This window comes from Diuraphis noxia, unplaced genomic scaffold (genome assembly GCF_037042655.1).
Source record: "Diuraphis noxia isolate RWA-SAM2 unplaced genomic scaffold, SU_Dnox_SAM2 contig0005, whole genome shotgun sequence".
NCBI classification, from domain to species: domain Eukaryota; kingdom Metazoa; phylum Arthropoda; class Insecta; order Hemiptera; family Aphididae; genus Diuraphis; species Diuraphis noxia.
The window spans coordinates 39,293,731-39,321,063 of NW_028301715.1; the positions used below are offsets into that span (position 1 = coordinate 39,293,731).

At 28.9% G+C, this 27,333-nt stretch overlaps 1 protein-coding gene across 5 annotated transcripts; it reads left to right on the plus strand.

Annotated features, from left to right (window-relative positions):
* The first annotated feature begins 744 nt into the window (after positions 1-744).
* LOC107162841 (uncharacterized) lies at positions 745-27,212 on the plus strand. Of its 5 annotated transcripts, none has more exons than XM_089228878.1 (4): positions 745-1,951; positions 5,457-6,198; positions 6,457-6,540; positions 20,047-22,895. In XM_089228878.1, the coding sequence occupies exons 1-4, from the start codon at positions 1,778-1,780 to the stop codon at positions 20,460-20,462; spliced, it is 1,416 nt and encodes a 471-aa protein (XP_089085004.1). In that variant the 5' UTR covers positions 745-1,777; the 3' UTR covers positions 20,463-22,895. The 5 variants fall into 5 exon arrangements, with proteins under 5 accessions (XP_089085004.1, XP_089085005.1, XP_089085006.1 ...); XM_089228879.1 differs by lacking the exon at positions 20,047-22,895 and adding an exon at positions 16,704-17,344 and having other exon boundaries at positions 746-1,951; XM_089228880.1 differs by lacking the exon at positions 20,047-22,895 and adding an exon at positions 11,644-12,758 and having other exon boundaries at positions 748-1,951.
* The last annotated feature ends 121 nt before the right edge of the window (positions 27,213-27,333 follow it).

A 27,333-nucleotide genomic window follows, 5' to 3' on the forward strand; every position in this document is an offset into this window, starting at 1 on the left:
CATATATTATACTATGCATGTTTTAGACCTTTTACTAAACAAATTGCACAAATAATTTATATTATATTGTAATCATATTGAGATAAATAAAACATAAAATATATATTTTTTAAGCAAGTTAAAAACAAAAAATAAACATGAATATAGTACGTATAAATGTTTTAATTTGGCGCCCTACTACACTCGCTCCGTTATAGCCCCGTTCTCGGCATGGTCCTGCACTCCTGCAGTCCTGCCTACTCAACGGTAAAACATTACTTGAATAGCAGCAGGAGTGCGTTTCCACTGCCGTTTCGCAAATCGTTCGGGTAAACGTCGCGTACGGCGAATGCTCTGTAAACGAAACGCAGCGCCGCGGGAAACCGTTGCCAACGTTGTGAGTTGTGACGGATACGGCCGCTCGCTCGCGCGCGCGCGCGCTCGCCCGGCCCCAACATCCGTCCGGTCGTACGAACTACGAATCCATTATGGCGTATCACGCACACACACGACGGGCCGCAGCAGCCTGCTATCGGGCTATCCGCGTGCGTGGTGTGAAACAGCGAACCTGGCGCACGCAAAGCCGTAAAGCAGCGAACCTGGTGTGCTCGGACGCGCGCTTGTGTGTCGAGTTCGGTGCTCGTTTTTGTTTTTTTTTTTTTTTTTTTCCACGCTCCCCTCTCCCACCCGCATCCCGGCACACCCCACCCCAACCCGTCTTCGGATCGTTCTTCGCCGCGTTACGCACACGCACACAACACACACGCGAGCGCGTATTTCCAACGTACGGGTTCCGAATCGGTTTTAAGGTGTGCGTGGGCGTGTGTCTCTTTGCGAGTGCGCGCACGCGCGTTTGTGTATGTGTGTGTGCGTGTGCGTGTTTGTTGCCCGTGCGAGTGTGTAATCGCGTGCGTGCGCGTGTGTACGTGTTGTGTTGCCCGAACGGACGAAAATAATAATATCGTCGTGTAGATCTGCCGCTGTGGTGGTGTCGTAGTAGTCGAAAAAGAAACGCGTCCGTCTCGCCGTCCGCGCACCACACCGGGCGTTTTCGAAAACGGGTCCGGGCACCGCAACAACGACGACGATAACACCAAAACCGACGTATTATTAATACCTAAACACTGTGATTATTATTATTATCGTTACCATTATAACAATACATATATATATCAACATTTTAATCGGACCGACCAGCAGCAGTGCATCGCACACACGTCGTGTGTGATAATAACAATATCATTGTTTATATATAATAATAATATACACGGTAGGATAATAATAATAACATTAACAATCACATTAATATTATTATTAATAAAACCAGCTCGTTTGTACATGCCGCCGCTGTACGCGCATTAAAAACATTTTTTATCGAGATATTTTGTCGTGATATTAGATTTTTTTGATTTTTTCTTGCACCGCGAACTACGACCGCGACCGACCGACCGAGAACCGTTGTGCGGTGTACATATCGCTATCGGCGCCGCCGTCGAATTTTTCCACTCGTCGCGATGCCGCGGATCCAGTAGAACGGCGCATCGGACGCGTAGATCCAACGCCAGTACAACAGTATCCGGCGTACCGAGTTTCGCGTAGCGGACCGATCGTCGTCGTCGTCGTCGTCGTCACTCCCCGGCGCGGTGCACCCATACCCATATCATTATCAGTATCACCGTCGTCATCATCATCATCACCACCGCCGACGTCCGATCCCGGCGCCCCGCCGCCCGTCCGTGAAAACGTGTGAAAGACCAAAGGCCGCGGTGCGCACAAACCACCGCCACTACACGCCGTCATGTCCGTCAGCCAACAGTTCTGCCTGCGATGGAACAACCATCAGAGGACACTGATTTCGGTGTTCGACAGCCTTCTGGAGAGCGGCACGCTTGTGGATTGCACTCTGGCCGCAGAAGGACGATACCTGAAAGCTCACAAAGTCGTGTTGTCCGCCTGCAGTCCGTACTTGGGGGTAAGTGTATAACATAGTGCCTGTGCAATATTTGACCACCACGGTAAATGATCATAATAATATAATAGCGACGACAATGGCTGGCCGGAGTGGCCTGATAATGTGAAACAAGGCCCATGTATAGTTTAGGCAATGCGGTTGCGACGTGTTGTTATTATCATTAATCATAAATAAGTACATTGTCAGGTGCCTAATAATTATTAATACAATTTATAAATCGATTAGGTTTTCCGGTGTTTTCCCTCGATTTTCTCACGAAATTTGAGATGTTTCGTCCGTGAGACGATAAAATTCCGTTAATATTAATATATTGACTAGTGAACTCGACCAGGATCTCACGACGGCCGAGTTTTAATTATTTTGTGTGTATATATAAAAATTTTTAGGGCATTTCCGTTTTGTTTTGGCCTACTTACGCGCGTGTGTTTGTAGTACGGTGTCTGCACATGATTTTCACCAGGCGGTATGAAAACCAGTTCCACACCCCTTCACTTTTTTTTTCATTCCTTTTTCCTGTCCCGTTATTCGCGCACACAATGCAATGACAAAGGAAATTTCTCTTTTTTTTCTCTCCTCTTTCGTATAGATCGAATTCTCTACAATTGGCAAATATTTTATTGCCAACGGACTACGACGACGACGATGATGATAATAATAATAATAATAATAATAATAACGACATATTAATACACGCTCGCGCATGCTTGTATATATTAATAATTTAAAATCTATTTAATTAAGTATGGGCATGCACAAATTTTTTATTTTTTTTTTTGTCTAGTAGACAGGTAACACACTTTTTTGTCATTAATATTCCATTGACAGTTTGACACTTTAAAATCGTTTGTGATTAGACACTTAAGTAGGTATTTTTTTATAAATAATATTTCTTTAATCGGACTGTAGGTATTGTAAAATTGATAACAAGTGTATAACACTGAGTACTCCGGAGTACTCGCTTGGGGAAAACATTAAATGCAGGCGTACTGGGATAAAATTTTCATAAAATTTCATAACCGAATGATTTTCACGTTCACTTGTAGGTAGGTACGTAAAATAATTGTATCTAGCTAGGTACGTACCTAGTGACTTCAAAAATGTATTACAAAGAATATATCTGTGTTCTTGTCACGTAGAACATTAAAACAAGGTAATTGTATCAATTTTATCAGTTTAGTTACTTATGCAAATGAGTTGATTGCCTGGTACAGTTTAATAGGGTATTACCCTCGGTATTATCTGCTTAGGTACCTGCAAACTAGGTATCTATATAAAATAATTAGGTAGGTGCAATACATTTTTAATGCAATAGTATTAAAATATTCCAAAAAGCTTAAATACTTGTCAATACTCACAATTATTTTTGTATTTTAAATTAAACGATTCAAGTCATGAATTGGATGTTATTACATATTGAAAATACTCTGCTACCAAGTAATGAAGCTAGTAATTTTTTTATTTCCTTGTTAAACATATGGTAGGTAGTCATCGATATGGCATCACATAATATAACATAGCTTGTCATATTAAAATGGTTATTATATATTTCTCATAAATTCTTGGAATATGTAATTTTTCTAATATATTGTACATTATTTATTAATAACTATTTGTTCTTATTTTAATTGAATTATCTATTTGAAAGTAACTTATAACTAGTGAAAATATAAACATTTAAACGCATTTAAATTAATAAAAATAAGTACAATTAGGAATCGATTCTTTCTTTTCTTAATTCCTCCATAAATTTCCTTTCTCCTTTTTTAAACTTGCTTCCTAAAATATTTTCAACAGAGCCCTACCCTTCTAGACATACCTTTCTGATTTCACTTTCTTGAAAGCCCTCCACTATTTCTGCTTTCATATTCATACTAGTACATTCTCTTTGAATAGATTTATTAAGCGCCTAGTTAAATTTTCTATATGGACCTTCTAAATGTTGTAGTATACCTACTATTTAAGTAGGATTTTATATTTTAATGAGTCATAACATTTAGTTAGAATTGTTGAGTGATTCAAAATTCATAATTGTTTATTTGGTTATTTCAACTACCTATTATAATCTCAAAAATCAGTAATATTTCCATATTTTTTATAAAAATATGGGTACCTACACAATTTTTTATACTTATACTACTTTAATTTAAAGATTTAGAATAATATGAAAATTTGAAAATAATACCCAACTCAATTTGAATATTTCCGTGGTTGTATTCAGACTTATTTAGTTAGAAAACAATTAATACCTAATCTAAATCACCTTAAAATTAAGGTTAGAATTGGTTTTAGGTATATAGAACATGGTCTATGATAATAAATGTAAATAATAATATCTGATATTATTAGTAACCTAAAAAAAAAACCAAAAAGATAGTTATTTTACCATTTTTACCTAGTATCTGTAGTATCTGATATTGCGGTCGTCATAATACCCTAGATGAGTATTGAGTACTACAAAAAATAAAAAATTGTGCTTAAGTTAACCTTGAAGTATCCAATAAATTCATCACATTTATAAAATAAAATTGAGCTTGTCAGATTATTTTAAAATCAACATTATGTATTTAAATTGCATTTATGATTTAGGTCATTTATATACAATCATTTGAGATAGATACCTACATTATTACAAATGTTGTTGATTCACTAATTTGGTTATATTGTTATCCGTTGTTATCCTTACATAGGTAGGAACTTCATTCTATATAAATACACAAAGTGAAAGTTATTCCAAAATAATTAATGATGTACAATTTATAAGTATTAGAAATTCCACAAACTCAAACTAGGTACCTAGCTAAAAAATTATAATGCATTTTCTATTGATTTCTTTACCAGAGCAAATAGGAAAACTCTTTAATATTAAGAACTGGTATTTTATATATATATATATATATATATATATAAATTAATATACCTACCTTAAAGTATTGTTCGTTTTTTTTTAATAATGAAAGAACTCTCAAATGATAATACTTTATGTTTATTAAAATAAATGTTCTATATACTTATTTGTTTAAATCATATTTTTTGTTTATAAGTATATTTCTAAATCCTATATTTTTTTTAAATTCGATCACTTTTTTCTGGAGTATTTTCATTATTTGTTAATTGAATTATGTTATAATAGGTATCTATATTATTATAATCAATTGATTCTAAATATTTCTGATGACTATCAATTATTGTTTGAATAATACATTTTCTGATACTACCAAATAGAAAAAAATGCATGTAAGTTTCTGATAAAATATTTACTCTATTACCTATCTTGTTATGCATATTTGCCTAGGTAGGTTAAAACTATTAGTTACGTAATATAATAGACACCCACTGGATATGAAATTTGTTAAAATAAATTATATTTTTTATTACTTAAGTAAAAAAAAATCTTTGATTTACTGATATTTTTGTAAGCTCTAACAATACCTATTTCTAAAGACTTTGTAGATTAAACTTGTTTTTTCATAATAAATCCTAACATTATTTTTGCATTTTGTTTAAGGTTTTATTAAGTCAACATCAAGAAAAACATCCAATTTTAATTTTGAAAGATATCAAATTTCAAGAATTAAAGTCAATGTTAGATTATATGTATCGAGGCGAAGTCAATATTTCTCAAGAAGAACTCGGTACATTCTTGAAAGCTGCTGAATCTCTTCAAATCAAAGGGTTGACAGAAAGCGCTGGTATTGGTGTTCGTGATAATTCAGATTTTGAAGACCCAGTATCTAAACGATTTGACCATAGAAAACAACCACCTTCTTTATCTTCAGTTAGTTCTAACTCGCCTACTATTTGGAGCCAAAATGAAACTGTGCGTACATATTCAAGACCAAGAGAGGGTAGTTTATCTCCAACTAGTAAGAAACGGAAATTACAACGTACAAATGGATCAGATGATCATCCTCCAGATAATGGTGATGATAGTATGACTGAATCTGAATCACAGGGAATAGAAAAATCGCCAACTAATAACAATAACATCCCTTCTTCAGTCAGTAAGGTGATTAAAGCAGAACCTTACCGTAAATCATGTTCACCAGACAAAGAAGTGCTTAAGACAACTGAAAATCAGATAATTAAACCTAAAGTAGAATCAATATCTGGTGACCGACAAGAGTGTTTGACAGAAATGTCATATGACGATAGTGTTGAAGATATGGCTTTAGAAGAGGAAGAAGAAGAATTTGATGAAAACGAATTATCCCAGCCTGGAACTTCACAAGGGGACACCAATCACACTGGTAAATAATTTAAAATAAATAATATTTAACCAAACTAGTGTATTGAAAACATTTCAATATATAGGTATAAGTCATAACTCTTTATTTGTATGAAAAATATATATTGTTACCCTTATTTCTATTAAAATTTGTGTTAAAAAATACATTTGTGATTCAAGGGTGTCTATGTGTGTTTTAGTTATGTAATTAAATGTACTCATACATTTTTCAGTTTCTTTTATATTTACTTATCTTTTGGTATTTTTATTTATATTTTAGCAGTGCCTCAAACAAATTCATGGCAATTAGAAACAACTAATCAAGATAGCACCAGTACTGTTAATACGCCAATGGATTGTAAAGGTAAGATTTGTTTTCTAATACATAATTGTAAAAATAAGCGTATAAATACATAATTAAAATTCAAATGGATAAAATGAAATTATTAATTTTAAAATTAAACGTGTATCCATTATGCATGAATAAGGGACAAAGAAAATGTTTTTGTGGATGAGGTACATGTAAATTTGTATTTTTTTCTATAGTACCCATTAATAAAAAATATAAATTTATTTAATATTATGATAAAACATTTCTTTGTATTATTTAAAAATATACATTGATTTAAAATTGAATTTAATAAACCATAAATACCTGCCTATTTACAAAAAAAAAAAAAAAAAAAATATTAATAATACATTTTAATAGTTATATGATTCAGTTAAGATATTTTTATAAAATTAAAATTAAATTAATTAATTGTAATTTAATGTAAAATATCACAAAAAATATTTATGTTTAATTAAATATGTTCCAATAAATTTACTTAAATTGTTATTTAGTTTTGTATATACCCCTGCTAAAGTAATATTTCATGATCAAAGTATACTTTTATGTATTTTTGAGAATTTTACATTTTACTTTCCAAGTTGGTTAACAAATATTTTTCTACTAACACTGTATTACAATTTGCATGATTTTTTGAGTACCTATGGTTTATTTTATTTGCATGTATCCAAGCTTGGTTTTGTGGTTGCTTTTTTATATTGAAATATTTTTATATTTGCTTCAATTTATTTATTATTTCTTAGATCATTGTATTTTAGCAAAAAATGAGATTACAGGTAAACATAAGTAAGTTTGTTTTTTAAATAATTATTGTATATCTTGCGTTCTCCAATATTATATGATAAATGAAGGTTATCTAGCGCGATTATGTATGCTACATTGAAATCTGAAAATTCATTTTAATAACTTTGTGAAGATTTCCTCTGAGAATTTGACCAGATTACTAGCATTTCTTATCTTATGTGCTGTTTAAATATAGACAAGATTATGGTTTAAACTATATTACAAACAGATCTACTATGTGTGATTAAAGTCCAACTTAATATTAACGACTGGTGGATAATAGGTAATAATATCTACTAATGTGTTTTATTTATTTTATTATTATATAAGATTAAATTGAGTCACGTGGACTACAAGTTATAAGATATAATATATTATAAATTGTATTGTAAAATGTTACTGTGAATTGAAATGTGAAATTAAAAACTCAATAATAGGTACTCATAATACGCTATTTCAAACTATATATGTTTTAATGTATTGGAGCATTTTTTATTCACAATAAACTTAATAAACTTATAGCATAATGGAAATAATCTTATTCTTTGTAAATTATATCTAGTTAAAATACAAAAAAAAAGTCATAGAAATCAATATTAAATAATTCTAGATAAAAATGTGTTAAATAGAATTCTTTGTTTATACATATATATATGTTTTTTTTTTAATGAGCAACTACTTTTTTTCTAACACCACTTACTATACAGGATATAATAAAACATTTCTTATCTTTGGCCTTTCTTAGATATCTTATTACAGGTTTATCATTGACCATTTGACTAGCACAAAGTTACTTATGACTAGTATAAGTGTTAGGTACTTAGTGAAATATATTTTACTGCTATTATTACTTGTAGTTTTGAAAGAAAAAAAGATAGACATCCATAATTAATTATCAATTCTAATATTTGGAAAGATGATGTAACACATAATCAACATAATTAATTATTATTTTAACTTATTTCTTAATTAAAGAAATCTTTCTTGTTTTTCCAAAAGATAAAAACTTACCATTATGTAAACATGTTTACAGGGTGTTAATGCTAAATCTTAGTAATTAACAAAAAATACTTCTTGTTCAATTTAGTTTTTAAATAGTTAATAGAACTAACAATTAGAATATTTAAATAAATATTATTTACATTAATTAGTATTATTTACATCTAATATACTCTTAAAATTTATCAGTTAACCAAAATCCTGTAAGCATATTGTTGAACTCTATTCATTGTCGTTTGGCTCAATTGGTTCAATTCTTCAACTAGAATGTTTGCTACTTAATCTTCAATGTTTCCTTTAAACTCATTTAGATTTTAAGATTTGCTGACTAGTACTTTCTTTTGGGGGTTTCCATAATTATACATTAAATAGCATTGTTTTCATAAGTGTTTTTAAATCAATGAATTTTTTACAGAAATTCCACATTTTGTTTTAAGTCAATTTAAAAATTAAACATCAGTTTTTCATATTTTAATATTGAACATTATAATCTTTAACTATAATTTACTAACAAACAGTATGAATACTTAACACAGAAATACTCTTTTAGTGAAAAAAAACAATTAATGGTTATCTTACTATGTTGCAAAATACAACTAATTTAATTTACTGTTAAATAAATTTAACTTATGAATGAACCGGTAATAGAAATCGGAAAAATTAGATACTTAATGTTTTATTTAAAGAAATCTTATTTTAAAATAATGTACATTACTATAGTAAATACCTTATTAATTACTATTTTTATTTTTTTAATGTAATCTACTTTATGTAAGACATTATTTGCCATGTACCTAAATTATGATTATTGATTTTTATTAATTATTTATAGTTAATTATATAATTAATTAATTAATTAAAGTAATTCTCCTATTACACATAAAAAGTATATTATGCTTAATAACTACTAAATAGTATTTCTTTTTTCGCAAACTCCATACATACATACATACATACATACTTCAAAATAATAGAATAAAATTAATTTTTCTTTCCATTTGTTTTTCTCTATCTTCCAAACATATAACAAAGCCATATATTTCTCAGTAATTGTGGTATTATTATATACAATAACAACTATAAAAAATAGTATTATCTGTGTTATGTGTGAAGATTTTTTTTAATATTACAATTATTTGTGATCAAAAATATAATATATTTAATAAAATTTCTTTGTAGTTGTTATGATCGATAGTACTTAAATTTATTAATCGAATCACTGAATGAAACATGGAGCAAAATTTTAATTATAATAAATGTGTGTAAAATGAGTAGGTAAAACCATTATTATACTGGTATTCTATCTTTATAAGTAATATTTTGATCTTGGAAACATATTATAGGTATATTTCTTTTCAATCTGCTACTACCTAAAATATTTTTAGTAAGACTACTTAAAATTAGTTGGATTGTTTTTATGTTGTAAAATACTAAACGGATCGACAATAGGTTAGATCCAAGATTAAGTTTTTTCAATATATTTATGTAAGAAATGATTATACTACATGGTTCACCTAATAAACTATAACATAAAATTTATGTTTAATTAATTTAAAAGCTTAAAATATCAAGGTTATTTATTTATTTCAATACCTAAATAATTTTTATCGAAACTTTTTAAATTACTTCATATGATATTGATATTACCGTGACCAATTTAGTCATGTAAATTCCAAATTATATTATAAAAGCTTTCTTGTACATAATTGTATTGTATTACATAATTTATATCGAATATTCATGTATGTCTTAAATTTTTATGGAATTTTATTGGTTAACTATCCTTTCATAAGTAATTACATTTTCTGTGAGGTATAAAGGTAAATAATAAAATATATTGGTGTATAGGTATAGGCATTTTATAGGAAAATGTATATTGTTTAACTTTTGATAAAGTTATGAATCACAGTAAACAATAAATCAAATTTGTTAATAAAAAGCCTCTGACTTATCAACCCTAGAAAATGATTTATACTATTTATTAAGGCTGGACAATATATACTGATAATTATTGTGTTTACTCATTACTTATTTTTGGAATTGACTTTACCTACTAATGTGTTACTTTTATGTTTATATTGCGTTGACTTAAAATTTTTAGAAATATATAAATATGTTAAATCGTGACAAGACTTAATACTTTTATTTGCTTAAGAAATAATGTACAACATAAAAAAAATTAAATGCTTAATTTAGGAAAATCTAAAATGTCTAATCAATAAATATTTAAGTTTGCACTTTTCAATATTCATGTTTATAAATTACTAGGTACATGATAATATAAAGAAAATATTTTCTATCGATATAAAGATGTAAAGTATCCAAAATACTGAATTTATAAAATGCTAATACAGCTTAAAGAAATTACTTAAGAATTACTGGTTAATTCAATTTTAAATATATCCTCTTTGGTGTATGAGGGAAAAAAGCTTGTTGGAAACTTGACTTCCCTCTGCATATTCCTAATTCATATGTAGAATATCTATATAGTTGTGTTCCTAATAGCTCAGAAAATTATAGAAATTTGTTTATTGAATAGGTATGCTTTGTTTTTGTTCCCACTTACAAAATTTAAAATTTTGTTTTAAACCAAGTCAATATAGTTAAATATTTTTATCTATTAATTTTTGATGTAATAATGAATAAACTTCAAGTTTACAACTAAATAATTAAATTAATGAAGTTAAAAAAAATATAAAACAACTTTAAAACCTAACTCTACTCAACTTACTTTATTTTGTATTACTTAACTTAAAAAATAGTTCACTTGTCCAGCCTTGCTAATTGTTTTTATCTTATGTTATGTAATTATCTTGGTGGTTTGTATCTTATAATATGGGCTTTGTTTATCATTTTTATTCTTTCATTTGATGAAGGGAGCTAGCTCTATTTTTCTTAATATTTAATCATAAAATTATATTAAAATGTAATGATTAAAACATTTTTTTCGTAAATAATAATCTAAAAACAATGATCACAATAATCATTGGCTTGTTACTACATGAGTATAAATAAAGAAAATAAACAATAAAAGTATAATACAAAGTGTACATTTTATTCCTAAACCTCAGTTAAGAATTATATTTTGTATAAGTATTACCTACACTATAATTGATTTGTATAAAATCACTCATTTATATTATTCATTAATTTGTGTAAAAACAAATTCAGAATTACTGTATATACTATATATTCTAAATTATTTTTCTAACTAATAATGGGCATGGATGTACTAACTGGGTCCGGTTAGATTACAAACCAATTTCTTTTTATTATTATAATTATTATTATTCTGGAAACTCTATGTGGTATGTGTGTTGTGTGTGCTTTCCTTAGCAATAAGCTGTACGAGGTGCGGCCGTCATTACAAATTGAAGAGCTCATTGTTGAACCATCAGCGCTGGGAGTGCGGTAAAGAGCCGCAATTCAAATGCTACATGTGCTCGTATAAAGCAAAACAGAAAGCTCATTTGTTGACGCACATGAAGTACAGGCATAAAACTGATAACATCAAAACTGAATATTTTTATTAGCATTATATTATATTTAAAATTTTAAAATTTTCTGTATTCAGGAAAAAATGCTCCAATATTTTTTTTTGGATGGGAATAGAATATAAACTAAAATAATATTAATTGTCATTATTACTGTGTTTATTAAAATAGACTGAATTTTAAATAAATATCGATAAACATTAATGTAAAAATTCTAGATAAGTCTCATATATATATATATCATACATAAATGTTTATTTCACGTTTTTTATTGTCTATTGAATGGGCAATGTAAATATAAATTTATACCTAATTATTTTTTTTCTTTTTATGTTTTATGATTAAAGGGCTGTGTTTTGTAATTTTATTTATAAAATAATTATGTTAATTGTTTTTTACCTTAATTTTAACAATATGTATATTTACTTTAAACAGTACATTCATCATAAAAACTTCATTTTTATAAATATATATTGTTAATTATTTGTATGTTTTTAAATGTAAATTTACTAAGTCTTATAGTACTTTTTGATTAAATGTTCTTATTTTCGTTTAAATTGTCCATTTATTAAACAAAAATAGTTATATTATGCTACTTTATAGTATGATTGCAACTTAAATGTTTAATTATTAGCCATTACTCATTAGTTTTATTAGATATAACCTAGATTTATTTCTGATGTTTTGTATTTGTCTGTACATGTTACTAAACCATAAAATGTTAAAATACCATAACATTGTAATTAACAATTCCAAAAGTTAATGTAGGAACACAGGAGAAAGCCTATTCATACTTTATGAATCTTAATTAAATTTAAGACTTTCATTGAAAATGTCTACACATGATATATATTAAATATAACCATCGAGCATTATCAATATCATATTATATATGTTATAATTTCCTGTGTTGTTAACTAATTGTTTAGTAAAAAAAAAAGAACATGTTCTATTTTTATTTTTAACTATCTACATATTTGGTAATTAGTATGTCATTAATTTAAATACCTAACGGTTATTCAAATTCATTCCGACAATTTGCAACCTGTTGAATAATTATTTTGTACACAATACTCTTTTACAGAGTGTAACTAAGATAAACTTTATCTTAAACAAATATCACTAAGTCTTATCCTCGTAAGTGTTAGGAGTGTACGTTTCACTATGTTCATTTGATTAAATTATTTTTACATAAATCTATAATAAAATCCAAAATGTCATCTTCTGTTGAAATATATTTAAATCTACCCAAATTAACATTTTATGTTTTCATTGTTTTTGTATTGGTCTATCACTATTTCATCGTGAAATTTATGTTCGAAGTATGATAGTGCGTAAGTCATGGAAAAATATATAATAACTAATATTAATTTTGTTGCGCTTGGATTGGTTTAACATATCTTCTATACTGTCATCTATTATACTTTCATGTTTACATATATATATATATATATATATATATATATATATATATAATTGTTATTTATATATTTATATGTATATACATTTATGCATTACTTTATGCATATAATATATGTATATATGCATAAAGTAAATAATTATTAATATTTAATGAATGTTCTTTTAGGCTATTGGCTTTTTAAAAAATTGATATCATTGCTGTTAGAATGATTAACGCCACGCCAAAATACTCATATATTAACACATACAAGTAATTAGCATCATGTTAAAACAAATTAATTATTTTATATGTAAGTTAATATTTATGGTGTCAGTTAATTTTATAAACTATTAGGTACATAATGTTAACTCTTGCAAATATAAGAATTACTTGGACATTTTATACTGTTATTCTATTGACTACACCAAATTGGTTAAGAAATATAAAAATTTTATCACATTGAATTTGATTGAAAATATAACTATCTAAATGTATTTAAATAAATAAAAACATTTAAAAATTTCAATTTTTCATGTATTTCAATCAAGAAAATCATTAGGGGAACATGTCATATATAAAAACTAATGTCATCGGAAGCTATTTTTCCCTCCTTTTGATTTATTGTCTAAATTTTTCTGTCATATTTGTTATTCGGATCCTTTACAGAAATAATAAAAAGATGGCAGGATGGAGGTGAAAACTGGGATGGATACTCTCCTACTCAACGATCCCTTGTGCCGCTTTTCAATTCATTTGGCCCAAATGGCCCAATGTCTGCCATAAATTTCAAATTCACTAACTACTACAACAACTGTAAGTTTGATCCAACTTCACCTAATGATACGTTACAAATCAGTAACGCAAGTTCGCCAAGCACGAGCGGTGGAGTAGAATGCCCACGTTGCGGAAGGCATTATAAACTAAAAAGCTCATTACGCAATCATCAAAAATGGGAGTGTGGAAAAGACCCACAGTTCCAATGTCCATTTTGCAATTACAGAGCTAAACAAAAAATGCATGTTGCTCGGCATATTGAACGTATGCATAGAGAAAAATGCTCAGAAGAATTTCAAAATATTACTGGACAAACTACAACAGCTGCAACAACGGCAGCAGCTGTAGGAGATATTAACTCATAAGTACAAACTTAATAATCAAACTAAAGTGCCGTAATGTTCACATATTGACTGGTCATATTGTTCAAGTCCGTGTAAATGAAATTAGTTTTTATATACGCGAATATCAAAATATGTTTTTTAATATTTTTTTAGACCTTAGTATTAAGTGTTACAAGTGCCAATGAAATATACAATTGTTGTTTACATTGTGTACACAAATTATTTATTGTATGGTAGTAAATTAAGTTAAGAGTTAGGCATATAACATCTGGCGATTTTAATTAGTCCAATTGACTTCAATAAGTAATAATTACTATTTACATTTCATTTTTGATTTACACTAGATATCTCATTCCCAAATAATATTTTTGCTACTGTTTGATTGTTTGATTTTGTGTATAGTAAATACTAACACAATTTGTGTTATCTATTATTATTCATTTTGAGAAATTAAAAATCCTTATTTCCACTTTAACCCTTGATGGGAATATAATTTATAAATTATTTAATAATAGTACTCCAACTGTGATATGATTCATTTTATTTGTTGGCCTAGTCGATATGTATGTTAGATTGTTGGATTGTTAAAATCGCCATTATTTATGCTATTTATTTGAAATAAGTCATGTTTTACAACGAATTGTTATTATGTACATAATTATATGTTATCCTAATTAGTGTCCTCAGCCAATCTCCACTAATGTATTAAGAACATTCTATATGATAATGCCTACCGTAATATATATATTTAAGTGTGATATATACTCGTATAATGTTAGTTGGACATAATTATACCAAAAATGAAACTGAAATCAATTTATAATCAAAACATTTTGTATTGCCCAATCAAATTATTTTTTAACCAACTTTAAAAAGTCTGATTTTGAGAATGTTTAAAATATATTTTTTTATTGATCAATGTTGATTGCCAGTCGGCAGAAACAATGTGATAATCGTGCCTTTATGTCTGTACTGTTTTATTTGCATTTATTTTGTTTGTTTTTGAAAAACATTTTTATTTTAAGATGCTTAACAAATCTTTTTATTATATAATCTTCTATTTTCCCCACCAAAAAGTGCCATTTGAGAAAAATACTTCTTGTAGATTATTTAATATTTATTTTCACCTTCCATTTAGTTGTTTTGCCATATTATACTAAAAATATTTTTTTAATTATTATGACGGAAATATTTTAATTACGAACATGTATAAAACTATTGTTAGTGTATAAATGGATTATTATATATATTTATTGTGTTAATAATACAAATTTAAAATCTTAGTCGATGCACATAAAATCAAATTTTCGTAATGTGTCATACTAATTTGTTAATAAGTATTATTTATTAAGTTAAGCACTTCGTTTTTTTTTTTATTTAGTTATTAATTGAATTTATATTTATTTCAATCATTATTATCCTCATTAGATTATATAATTTCATTTTTGTTTCGTATTATTAATTCTTTTATTGTTTCTCTTTAAGCCCCTATATATTATCATGTATTACTTCATTAATTATCACATGAGTATTTATGTTTACATCCATTGCTTTTTATTGTATTATTTTTATTAAAACAAAAAAAAACATGAAATTTTTAATGAATTTATAAGTGTTTTTTTTTTTTTATTGAGTGTTGATATTAATATTGTATACATATTTAGGCAACCTTTCTTCGCCCTTACGAAAATATATGGTGTATCATTCATTGTTGCTTGCTCTGCTATGGGGTGTTTCAAATGTTTGGTTTTGTCATGTCCAAAGGGCGATATGTTTATTATCATATTTTTGTAAGTGTCAATGTACTAACTTGGGAATCCATTTATATAAAATAAAATTTCATTTTTGCTTTGGATTATATGAACATGCGCTTTGGTATCTGTAAGTACTGTCACCAAGTAAGTATTTATTGTATTTAATTACCTGTACAATTATTGAAACAATGTATTTAATTAATTATGAATACCTATTTAAATATACATAATACAATATTAATAGCAAGATTTTGGGTTGTTCGCGCATGCTTTTGTGGTTGCTCCTAATAAAAAAATATTTTAAATATATTCGAGTTGTGCCTGCACTCTGGGTCTTACTAATTACGGGGCATAATATTAAAAAAAAAAAGTTCACGTATGTACGCGTGTGCGTATATATATATATATATATATATATATATATATATAATATATGTTATAGTTTTTGAATTTTCGATTAGAAACGAAAAACGATTTTTCGTGTTGACCATTTTATCTCCTGTTATGCTAAGAAATGTTTTTCGAATTAGATTAAATTACAGCACGTTTTTTGAGCTAAACAGCCATCGGTGTGAAGCACAGCTCGATCTATATTGTAGGCGTAATTGCAATTTATTATTTCCTACAGACTTCATGTTTGCCATCACCGGCACCACTCTCGATAACTCGACGACTGTGCGTTACGAATGCCCGAAATGTAGCCGAACGTACAAATGGAGGAGCTCGCTTAAGAGTCATCTGCAAAACGAATGTGGCAAAGAACCCCGATGCTTGTGTCCTCATTGCCCATACAGGTGCAAGGTTCGTTCCAACCTGTTAAAGCACGTGCGCAATTATCACAAACCTCCGACGTCTATAGTACAAAACTCGGTGTTCGAAGACCCTAAAGTCGTACACCAATAGTAGAAGAATGCTCAATTGTTATATTACATGATAAATTTATATATATATATTTTTTTTTTTTTTATCGTTTACGATCTTTTAGTGCCAAATTTTACTACTATTATATTTTAAGTTTGTCTGATACTATGATAATTTGATATTTTGTATGTATAATGTTTATTTTTTGTTATAATCAACAAATATTACAAATTATCTACTTAATGAATAATCAATTTTTGGGACTGAACTTAATGATTACGTATCAACAGATCTTACTTTTTTTATTACGTGTTATTATGATTTTTAGAGTATAGATTTTTAGTTTTTTTAAACTATAAACTGGGTTGTACAAACTATTTGACCATATTATACTATATTGGAGTTTTACTTAAGCTTTATACTCATTTATGTTTTAATACTTAAACCATGTTCAAAATATACATTATTCAAATATGTTATGTACTTAGTAACATGTACAATTTATATAAAACGTTTGTAGAATACTGTACTCTATTGTATTCTCTACCTCTGTTTGCTCAATAAATCTTAAAAACGCAAAATTATAAGGTAAGTATTTGTGTTATTAGATGTTTTGTTTTAGATATTTTTTGTGTTTTATTTGATGAGAAGTTTTTGTGTTCATTTTTAGTTGCGTTTTATTTATTATTTATTGTATACTTTTATTTTAGTCTAACCATCCGTAGTAAGTACGATTTTATTCCAACTGAATAGGCACGAAATTCAACGCTCCAGCACGTAAGTAACACATCGTATTATGACTACATACTTAAGTCTCCAGTGACGATAATTAAATTGTTAGGTAAAATAAAAATAAAAATAAATAATTGTATTATAATCAAAAGCATATAATATCCTGAAATAATGATCGATTAAAATATTTTCAACTTTGAGAAAAGATAATTAGTATTATTTTATAAAAGTTTAACTATTTTAGATGTTAAGTCAAATTTAAAAAAATACATCTATACTTGTCACACAGAGCCTAATATATTTTTATGTTGTAAGGTATTATTAACTTGATTTTTTATTAAATTTAAAGGGAATAAGTAATAGCATTAGGGGTTTATCTAAGTTCTCTTTTTTTTAAGATATTTTAATGATTGCATAATATGTAAAATATTAAAATTTAAAAATGCTCATTACTTAATACACTCAAATAAAATACATTTAAGCTAATAACACAAAATTGAAATGCTGAACGAAAATTTTGTTATGTTATGTTTTTGTTAGATGACGATAACGCATACTGCTGAAGGTGGTACCTACTACGATGTCTTCTTAAAATTTTAGTCTTTTTCATAAGCTACGTTTCAATTTTTGAATTCTATTGGTTATAAAAAACCTCGAAATGTAATATAATTTACATAATGTTTGGAGGGCCTAAATTAAATATTGAATATGGGCTTAGCCCCTCCAAACAATCAAAATCCCCTCATAATAATTGTGCCTACAGATACCCATGTTATAAAATTATATCAACCAGTTTTATAGGTAGACAGTTGAAATTATAAAAAGTTAATTCTGTTGACTGGTTAACATTTTAGAAATGTTACATTTTATGTATAGAATAAAGTTATAGTTGTTGGCATAATAGCCTGATGTTTACAATATCAATAGAAGCTACAGGTACCTATATAGTAATAAATATCAATGTTAAAAATAATAAAATCAATTTTTATATAATTGTATTGTATTCTAGAATATCGAACCTTTAGGATAAATAAATGTAGATTTATCTTAAGAAAACACAATCTGTTTAAATAACGATGACGTGTTTAGGGAAAAATAAATAATTGTTCATCATCAATTTATTTATATATTTACATAGTTGGTTTGAACTGCATGGAATATGAACTCAATAAATCATTATACATATATATTTAGTATCCTGTTGATGTTTATTATAAACAATTCAATTAGTAAGTTTATTCTAGCGATATCTATCATACAGATGTAAATATTTGTGTTCATGTGATATAATAATATAATATAAAGGTGGGACAAATCGTACAATGGTAGTTGGTACCATGTGTTAAACAATTAAAGCCATTAATATATATTTATGTTACGTTTTTTGCTTCTGATGTTTGTAATACATTATACAAAACAATTGCAGTTATTTTATTTTACAATAATTTTTATTTAAAAAAAAAAATAATTTGTTTGATTAGGTACTTCTACGACTTACTATATTTTAATAATCGTATCAACAATATTAATTTCTATACATATTTATGTCTTACATAAACAATTATATTTAAACTTCATTTGATGTATTCTTATGATTCAAAAAAATTGTATTATATATGCAATACACGTTTTCTAATAATATAAATCTATACCTATGGAATCTCAAGTCTACGACCTAACTTATCTACCTACAATTTGGTTGACTAAAGAAACTTTCTATTTAATTATTACTTACTAAACATTATTAAATCATATTCATTTATAGGAATAAAACAAATGTTTTAAAATTAGAACAAAAAAAAAGCAAACGTTAGCTTGTGAGCGAACAGAAATATATAATATAATTATTATTGAATTGGAACTCCATTAAAGTCATCTGCGTCAAATTCGAAATTTTTTAATTAAGTATTCAATTGGTAAGAATTACCAGAAGGTAATCTGGAAATATTCTATGTTTGAAATGATTGCTTAGGAGGGGGTGGGATGCTAATTGGACAACGCTAGTTCGCAAAATTCTTTGTTATGTCCTGGAGACAGTCATGTCAGAAATTCGTTGGTGTAGGCATTTGCTTTAAGTTGTATTCCTAATTTTTTACCGACAAACTTAAAATCGAACTGAATAAGCCACATAAGTAGCAATTAGGTTGCTCGTTGTTTGTTGTGTTAAGTTTAAATTATTACGTGTACTTATACCTATTTCATTATTATTATGTTATCGTTTTTAAAAATTTAAATTTACCTAATATATGTATGCGTGCCAGGTACCTACTCATAGATTATACCGTAAACATATCCATAATAATACTCATATTTAGCCGTTGCCCGTTGGCCTCGATATTAAGACGTGTATGATTTACTAAACGTGCTGATGGTTTCAGATTCAGACCTACTGGCCGAGAAATTCGAGTGTAAGCTCTGCGGCAAGGTGTACCAGTGGAAGCAGAGCTTGAAGAGACACATCCGGGAGGACCGCTGCGACAAAGGTCCGCAACACGCGTGTCCTCGCTGTGGCATGAGCTTCAAGCACACGAGCCGCCTGAACAAGCATGTCATCTTGTGTCCTCACATCCTTTTCGACGACAATCCTTCGTCCTCGGCGTCCACGTCGTCCACGTCCAACGTGCAGCGCATACTCAAACTGCCGCCGCCGTGCCCGGACGCGTTGCCCATCACCGCAGTGTCCACCTCTACCACAGCAACGTCGTCGCCCTCTCAGACGATACTGGTGTTACACCTGAAAAACCAAAGTTTGGCCCAAAACTGGAATTCTAAAGTCCAGAAATTGGGAAAATAGAATAAAACCGTATTTCGTATTTTAAGTATTCATTCATGTGTGATCGCGTGTGTGTGTGTGGTGTGGCCCGTCAAAATTTGACGAGTACCTATATTTAATTCAAAAAGATTTTTTTAATTTGTTGAGCTTCCACGTATATTATCATTATAATTATATTATTGAACACACTGATTATAATAACATCGCAGATCTTATATTTACATATAAAGTCTCGTATATTATTATTATTTATTGTTATGATATAACACCGAGTATATAACTAGGTACTTATATGATATTTACGTGGGCGAACTCACTTAGATATATAATAACAACAAAAAAACTATATCGTACACAGCGTAATATTATTACATAATACAATTATTATAATATTATGTATTATTTTTGCTAGTCAAATGTTGAACAACGCAATCTAGTCTATTTTATTTTACATTTTTTTTTCGTATTTCGTGCAATTTATTCGTGCAAAGAGAATCATGTTTTTTTTTATTATTCGTAGTGTGTGTGTTTAATTAATATTGATTTTGTTTTTAATTTTACTTTTAGTTTTTATTGTACCTATTGGTACTCGGGTTATTGTATCACGGAATGTTTATAGACATCGAATACATTATAGTCATTAGATAGTAAGATATTAATGAAAGACTAAAGTTCTCTCCTATCAACAAAATAATATACGCTGAAGAGATATCTTTCTATTTATATCAATATATTTTTATTTATACGTTTGTCTGATTTGAAATGTATCTAGTCAAAAATAATTATTTTCTTTAATTTTGCATTAATTATATACGTGTACATAATATTATATTATATCATTCAATTTCTCAAAAAAATACAAAAACAAAACATTTGCCAAACGTATATATACCTATTTTATTGATAGTGGAAACTTGAAACCATAACAATAGGTATATAGTCAACAGTTGAACAATATTGTATTAGACCTAATATGATATTATAAAGTGACGTAAGATAGCACTTAATTATTACAATATTGTTGATGGGTTCGTATAGCACTATATTGAACTTAGATGGTTCGATTAAATACGTTCCATTGACCATTTGTATTATATACTACCAAACATACCAAATTAATTTAGATCAATATTTACATTGGATCTAATAGGAATAAATTATACCAAAGTCAGACACGAATTTACTTTTTAATTTAATTGTCACATAAATGTAAATTGTATTTTGATTTTTGTTTTTTCAATTATAATTTCAAAACGCGCACAAAACACATATTATATAATGTGGAAAAATTATGATTATTTTAGGGTTAATGATTTTAAGATCAATCTACAATATTTTGTGTCCCGTGTGTGAATACGATCTATAGGTACTTAATTTAACAGAGAATTTTACAAGTTTTTATGATACAATAATTTTCTTTAACAATTCAACAATTATAGGTAATATGAGTAGTGCAAATAAATTTGTTCGTATAACATAGTATGCAATTTTACCTCGTGTTCATAAATATATATGCGTGCGGATCGAGGGGGGAAGTGAGGGTATCTATTTGTAGGCCTATAGGCAGTAACGTTATATACAGTAACGTTAAATCGCCAAAAAAACTCTGATAAAATGCTCTGTTTGCCAGTCATAATTTTCATAATAATATTATATACTCAACGCAATATTCATTAGATTACTATTTGTAAATTCAAAAATCAAAACTGTGACAAATGTGTAGGTAGGTCGATATACTGTAATTATATTCTGTAGTGGTTTTCGGGTCGATCGTCTGAAGTGGGTAGCCTATTCGCGCCACCTAATAAGCTTATTTGGAGTTACTATTGGTACGCCACCCCCGAGTGGGTTTTGTAACGAATGTTGAAAACGCGATGACGCGATCGAACGTATTTTCAAACTATTCTGCATTTTGTTGCTATTATTTTTCTTCATTTTCTGACGAATAAATCGAAGTACCCTCATCCCGATATTTCTATAACATATTATTTTCATTATTGAAAACGACTACAATATAATATAATATAATGAAATTCATACTCAATAGTTTGTATGCGATATGATGCGTATATAATATATATGTGACACTGACACACGACTTTTGTAATAATATGAAAATTTTTTATGTAAAAGATTTCTTTTGTTTTTATAACTAACTCATTATTGTGGATAAAGTATAGTAATTTTTTTGTATTTTTTTTTTTTTGTTTTTTTATTATTATTTAGTGCAATGAATTTGAGTTCCTTGATTAGTCATGACCTCTATAGTCTATTTAGCTATTACAAAAATAAAAACTACTTACCTATATAATTATGTAAGTGTTATAATGCCTCACTTAACGTGGCGGTCTATGAATCTAGTCAGGTACGAGCACAAAATTAATATTATTACTCGTGTATTATTACAATGTATATGATGTGTATTTATAAAAATTATATATGAATGATTAACAAGTTTTCTTATTTTGTTTTCTAGTCCATTTTGCCGCTTGATAATAATAATATGATATCAATTAAATTAAAATTGTATTATTATAATAAACAATATCTATTTTTTCGTGTACCGTTCATGTTCTGTTGGGCGTGCCAATATTATAATTTATTATTATATTATATCTATATTATATGTAATATGTACATATTATATAATAATCAAATTAATTTTATACAATCGTAATAACGTGCATAATATAATATACATATATATTTATTTGTGTATTATAATTTATAAAAATAAAAAAAAAACCAACTACATATTATTTAGTTTACAGGTGTAAAATATGTAATTATATTCTGATCGATAAATACCAAATATATTATAAGTTCGCATGTTCCACTTAATTTAATTTTGCATCGGTATAGTTATTGCATATATAGGACAAAAGTATTGATTTTTAAACTCAGGTACCTTAAATTAAAAATGTAACAGTCAATAATATTATATGTTTTGAAATGAGGCATCTGACGGGTTAGGTCTGTTCCGCGCGCCTAGCAGTATTTTCATTTTGGTGACAATAATAAGTATAAGTACTTATTATACATACAGATCAAAGGAATCGCTGGATCTTCTTTAACAGGAGAAAAAAAATATATTTTCATAACTAAAATATTATTATGTATCAATACATTTGAACAGAAGTTTATATTTTGGCCGACCTAACCACTATAACTTTACTCTCTTATTATATATTGCCTAGTCAATTAATACGTATTTACTAAATTCCACACTTGTCGATTCACAATATTAATGTGTGGGAGTTTCGAGGTATATAACGCTGTCGTTTGTACATTGTTAGTTATTAATTATGATGTGGATATGTATGTATAGCAACAACCGGGCCAAGCGAGTTGATGTGAAGACAAATCCGGCGTATATATATGATGAAAAATTATCGATTATTGATTATAAATGTACAACTCTTCGACGGGATATGCACTAACAGATGTCACGAAAACATGCGCCACAGGGAAGCAACGAAAAACGCTGTTACCTATAGCCAACTCGTCCATCGCAGCCCGGGCTTATTACGTCTCTTTTATTTATATTATACTACAATACTAACGCTTCTCTTCGGTTGTATTTGACTATAATGAAATATTATAATGTTATTAGGATTTCGGTGGACTCGACACACATGACCAAACGATGTTTACCTAACGCTAATCGCCACCGTGTTTTGTTTCAGGACGTTTACAACATATTTGGATTTCCAAATGTCCGTACTGCCGGATGGTTATCTGTACTGAATTAGAAAACCATTTGGGTTCGTGCAGCGTGTTCGGCACGCTTAAGACTCTCGTGACAGCCAAGAGGACACGACCTTAAATCACGTCCGGCAACGCAGTCTTCTATATATGTACAGTTAAACATCCCATTATGGACACCTCCGAATAGCTGACTTTTTTGTGTCAACAAACTACAAACTGAATTCTCTGAAAAGCGGATGAAATTTCAATCACTATAAGAGTGTCGGTATTTAGAGGTTTCACTGTATATAATATATACTATTCTTAATATATATTGTTACTTCGTTACATACCTATTTATATATATACCTAAATACTTAATTGCAGCAGGGTTGAGGGTTGCACTGAAATGTGTCGCCTATATGTATATATTTTATAGGTACTTATACCATATTTTTGTTGTTTGTTTTGTCAGATATGCGAATACATCATTATTTAGATAGGTATTCAATATATTATAATATGTAACAAACTGATAATATATTTATTAGGTTTATAAGTTAAATATTATATATATACAATCCTATGCAGTATGTGGGGTCGCAGCTGCAGTACTTGAATAATTACTGCAGCTTATATTGGTGCAGGTGGGTAAATTATTATTATTATTATTATTAAGTTGTTTTGTGTATTTTGTCGCTTTTTTAACGATACCGTTGTAGGTACACATTTTATTGTTCGGAGTTTTTTTTATTATTATATTGTTGTTTTTGAGATCATATAATGTTACATATTATTTTGCCTGATTCTCAGTTTCCATTTTCTCATTAGCTTAAGTCACCATCACTTTACCTACCTACCTTCCTCTTCTAGTCTTTTATCTTCCATTACTCACCATTTATCTCTTTCTCTCTCTCTTTCTCTCTCTCTGTATAGTGTGAACCGCATAAATATTATAATTAGGTATTTATTATCATAATTTAATCATATTATTATGATATCTTAATAATGGCCTGCGCCCTACAGCTGGTCTGGTAAGTATATTTTAATTTAATTTTGGTTTTTTTTTTTTTACAGACGATAAGAATTGGTCGTGCAAAACGTGCAGTAAATGGTACAAGCACAGAGATTCTCTGCGCCGGCACATTAGAGACGAGTGCGGAAAGATGCCACGTCACCAGTGCAACATTTGCCAGGCGTACTTTTATCATAGGCACAACTTGAAGACCCATTCTATGAGCAAACATCACATTTTAATTTGAACGCGTTTATCTATATATTGTATACTATACTCGAAACGTTTATAATAATATGTTATTGATTTATACCTAGGTACTATATTTTAAATTCCTGCTTAATTTATCTCACCCGATATAGTAATATCTGTATCCATCGGCTACGGAAATCCAATACATAATTTCAGGAAAGCTAACATTTTTAACGCCAATATGACCTGGTAACTTCGATCCCACGCCACTAAAAATGAATCTGTTTTTGTTGGGTTATGATTTCCGCCTATCACATGTGTATGCAATGCCGGCGCGAGGGGTGTTCAAAGTCCGACCGCACAGGGCCTCTCAATTTTTATTGATGTTTATTACGATTGTAACAATTATGTTTTCGTTGTCACTTGTCCAAGAGGTGGGGAGGGAGGCCTAGTTTTTATAAATTTCATAAGGCCTCGCGAATCATAGTACCGGCACTGTGTGTATGTATGTAATTGCAATATTGTAATAATTATGTACTACTCGGAGTCTATTGGTATGTAATATTGTGTTCAAACCATGTAATATAATATATTATACCATTTACGTATTATATTTTAATATTAATTTTTAATTGAATATACCCATCTCGAGTTATCAGGTGTTACGAGACTGCTGTCTGCAGTGTCTTTTACTCCGTGTATATTAATATCGCATCTGCACTCTGCAGTGTACTACATTATATTATTATACTTGTCGAAAAACAAAAAAAAAAAAATATTAATGAATATTAATTACTTACTGACTTCTTCTAAGACTGTACAAACAATATTATATTATGGTAATCTCGATTACTCTTGCTACCTACCTAGATATTATTACGCATATATTTTATTGATAAATAGAAACTAGCCACTAGGTATAAAATACTATAGGTATGTCAAACATATTTATTATATTTTGTACCTATATACTCTCAATTGCGTTGCTTTTATTTACGTGACTTTAGTGTGCAGCGCCGCTATCGTTATTATAATATTATTATGAATATAGTTGTTGCATGTGAGCTGCTGCGAACACACACACACACACACCAATTACACAATACCGGATCCAAACACAGCGGTCCTGGTGCTAATAATTTCGTTTGTTTTTCTGTTGTTGTAATTTGTCTTCCCGCCGTCCGTCTTCAGGTGACCCATATGTGAACCGCGGACGCACCCTGCATCCGTCCACGAGAGTCCAACACCACCTGCCCGCCATGCATCACCAGCGCTCGATGTACGCCTGCGCCCGGTGCGGCAACTCGTACGCGCGACTCCACAGCCTCAGCCGGCACGTCCGATTCGAGTGTGGCGTCGATCCGAAGTTCGAGTGTCCCGTATGCCACAAAAAGTCCAAACACAAGCACAACCTATTATTGCACATGAAGACCCACCTCAAGTGAAACAACTCGTTGAACCCTAGCTCCTACACCTTACACCACTCCATATATATATATTACGTAGGTAGGTACCTACCTCTTTTCAATGTCCATTATACGTACGTATATCGTCACCCGCGGGTAGTAAATACTAAATAACACGTCTATGATAGCAACGTTGTGCAAAGACTTAATAATATAATTATTGTCTCTAGTCATTATATTATGTGTGTACTTGGAGCCTAATGTAAGGACTTTAATATACCTATATGGCTATATCATATTACGATAGCTCATTGTGTTAATTATAATATCGACTTTTATAGGTGCCTCCTAATAATGTTAAAAAACATTTGTAACTTTTTGCCTATGTAAAACTGACCAGATTTTTTTTACAAGAAATCCACATTTGTGACTGTTTATTTTTAAGATGATTAAAAATAATTTTGCATATTATTTTTTTAATGGTTTATTTTTTTATATTTACATTCCTATAAACTAACAAATTTAGTTAAAATTGTGATATAATTTTAAACTTAATTTGTTAAATGTTTGTAATATTTTTTTATGTATTATT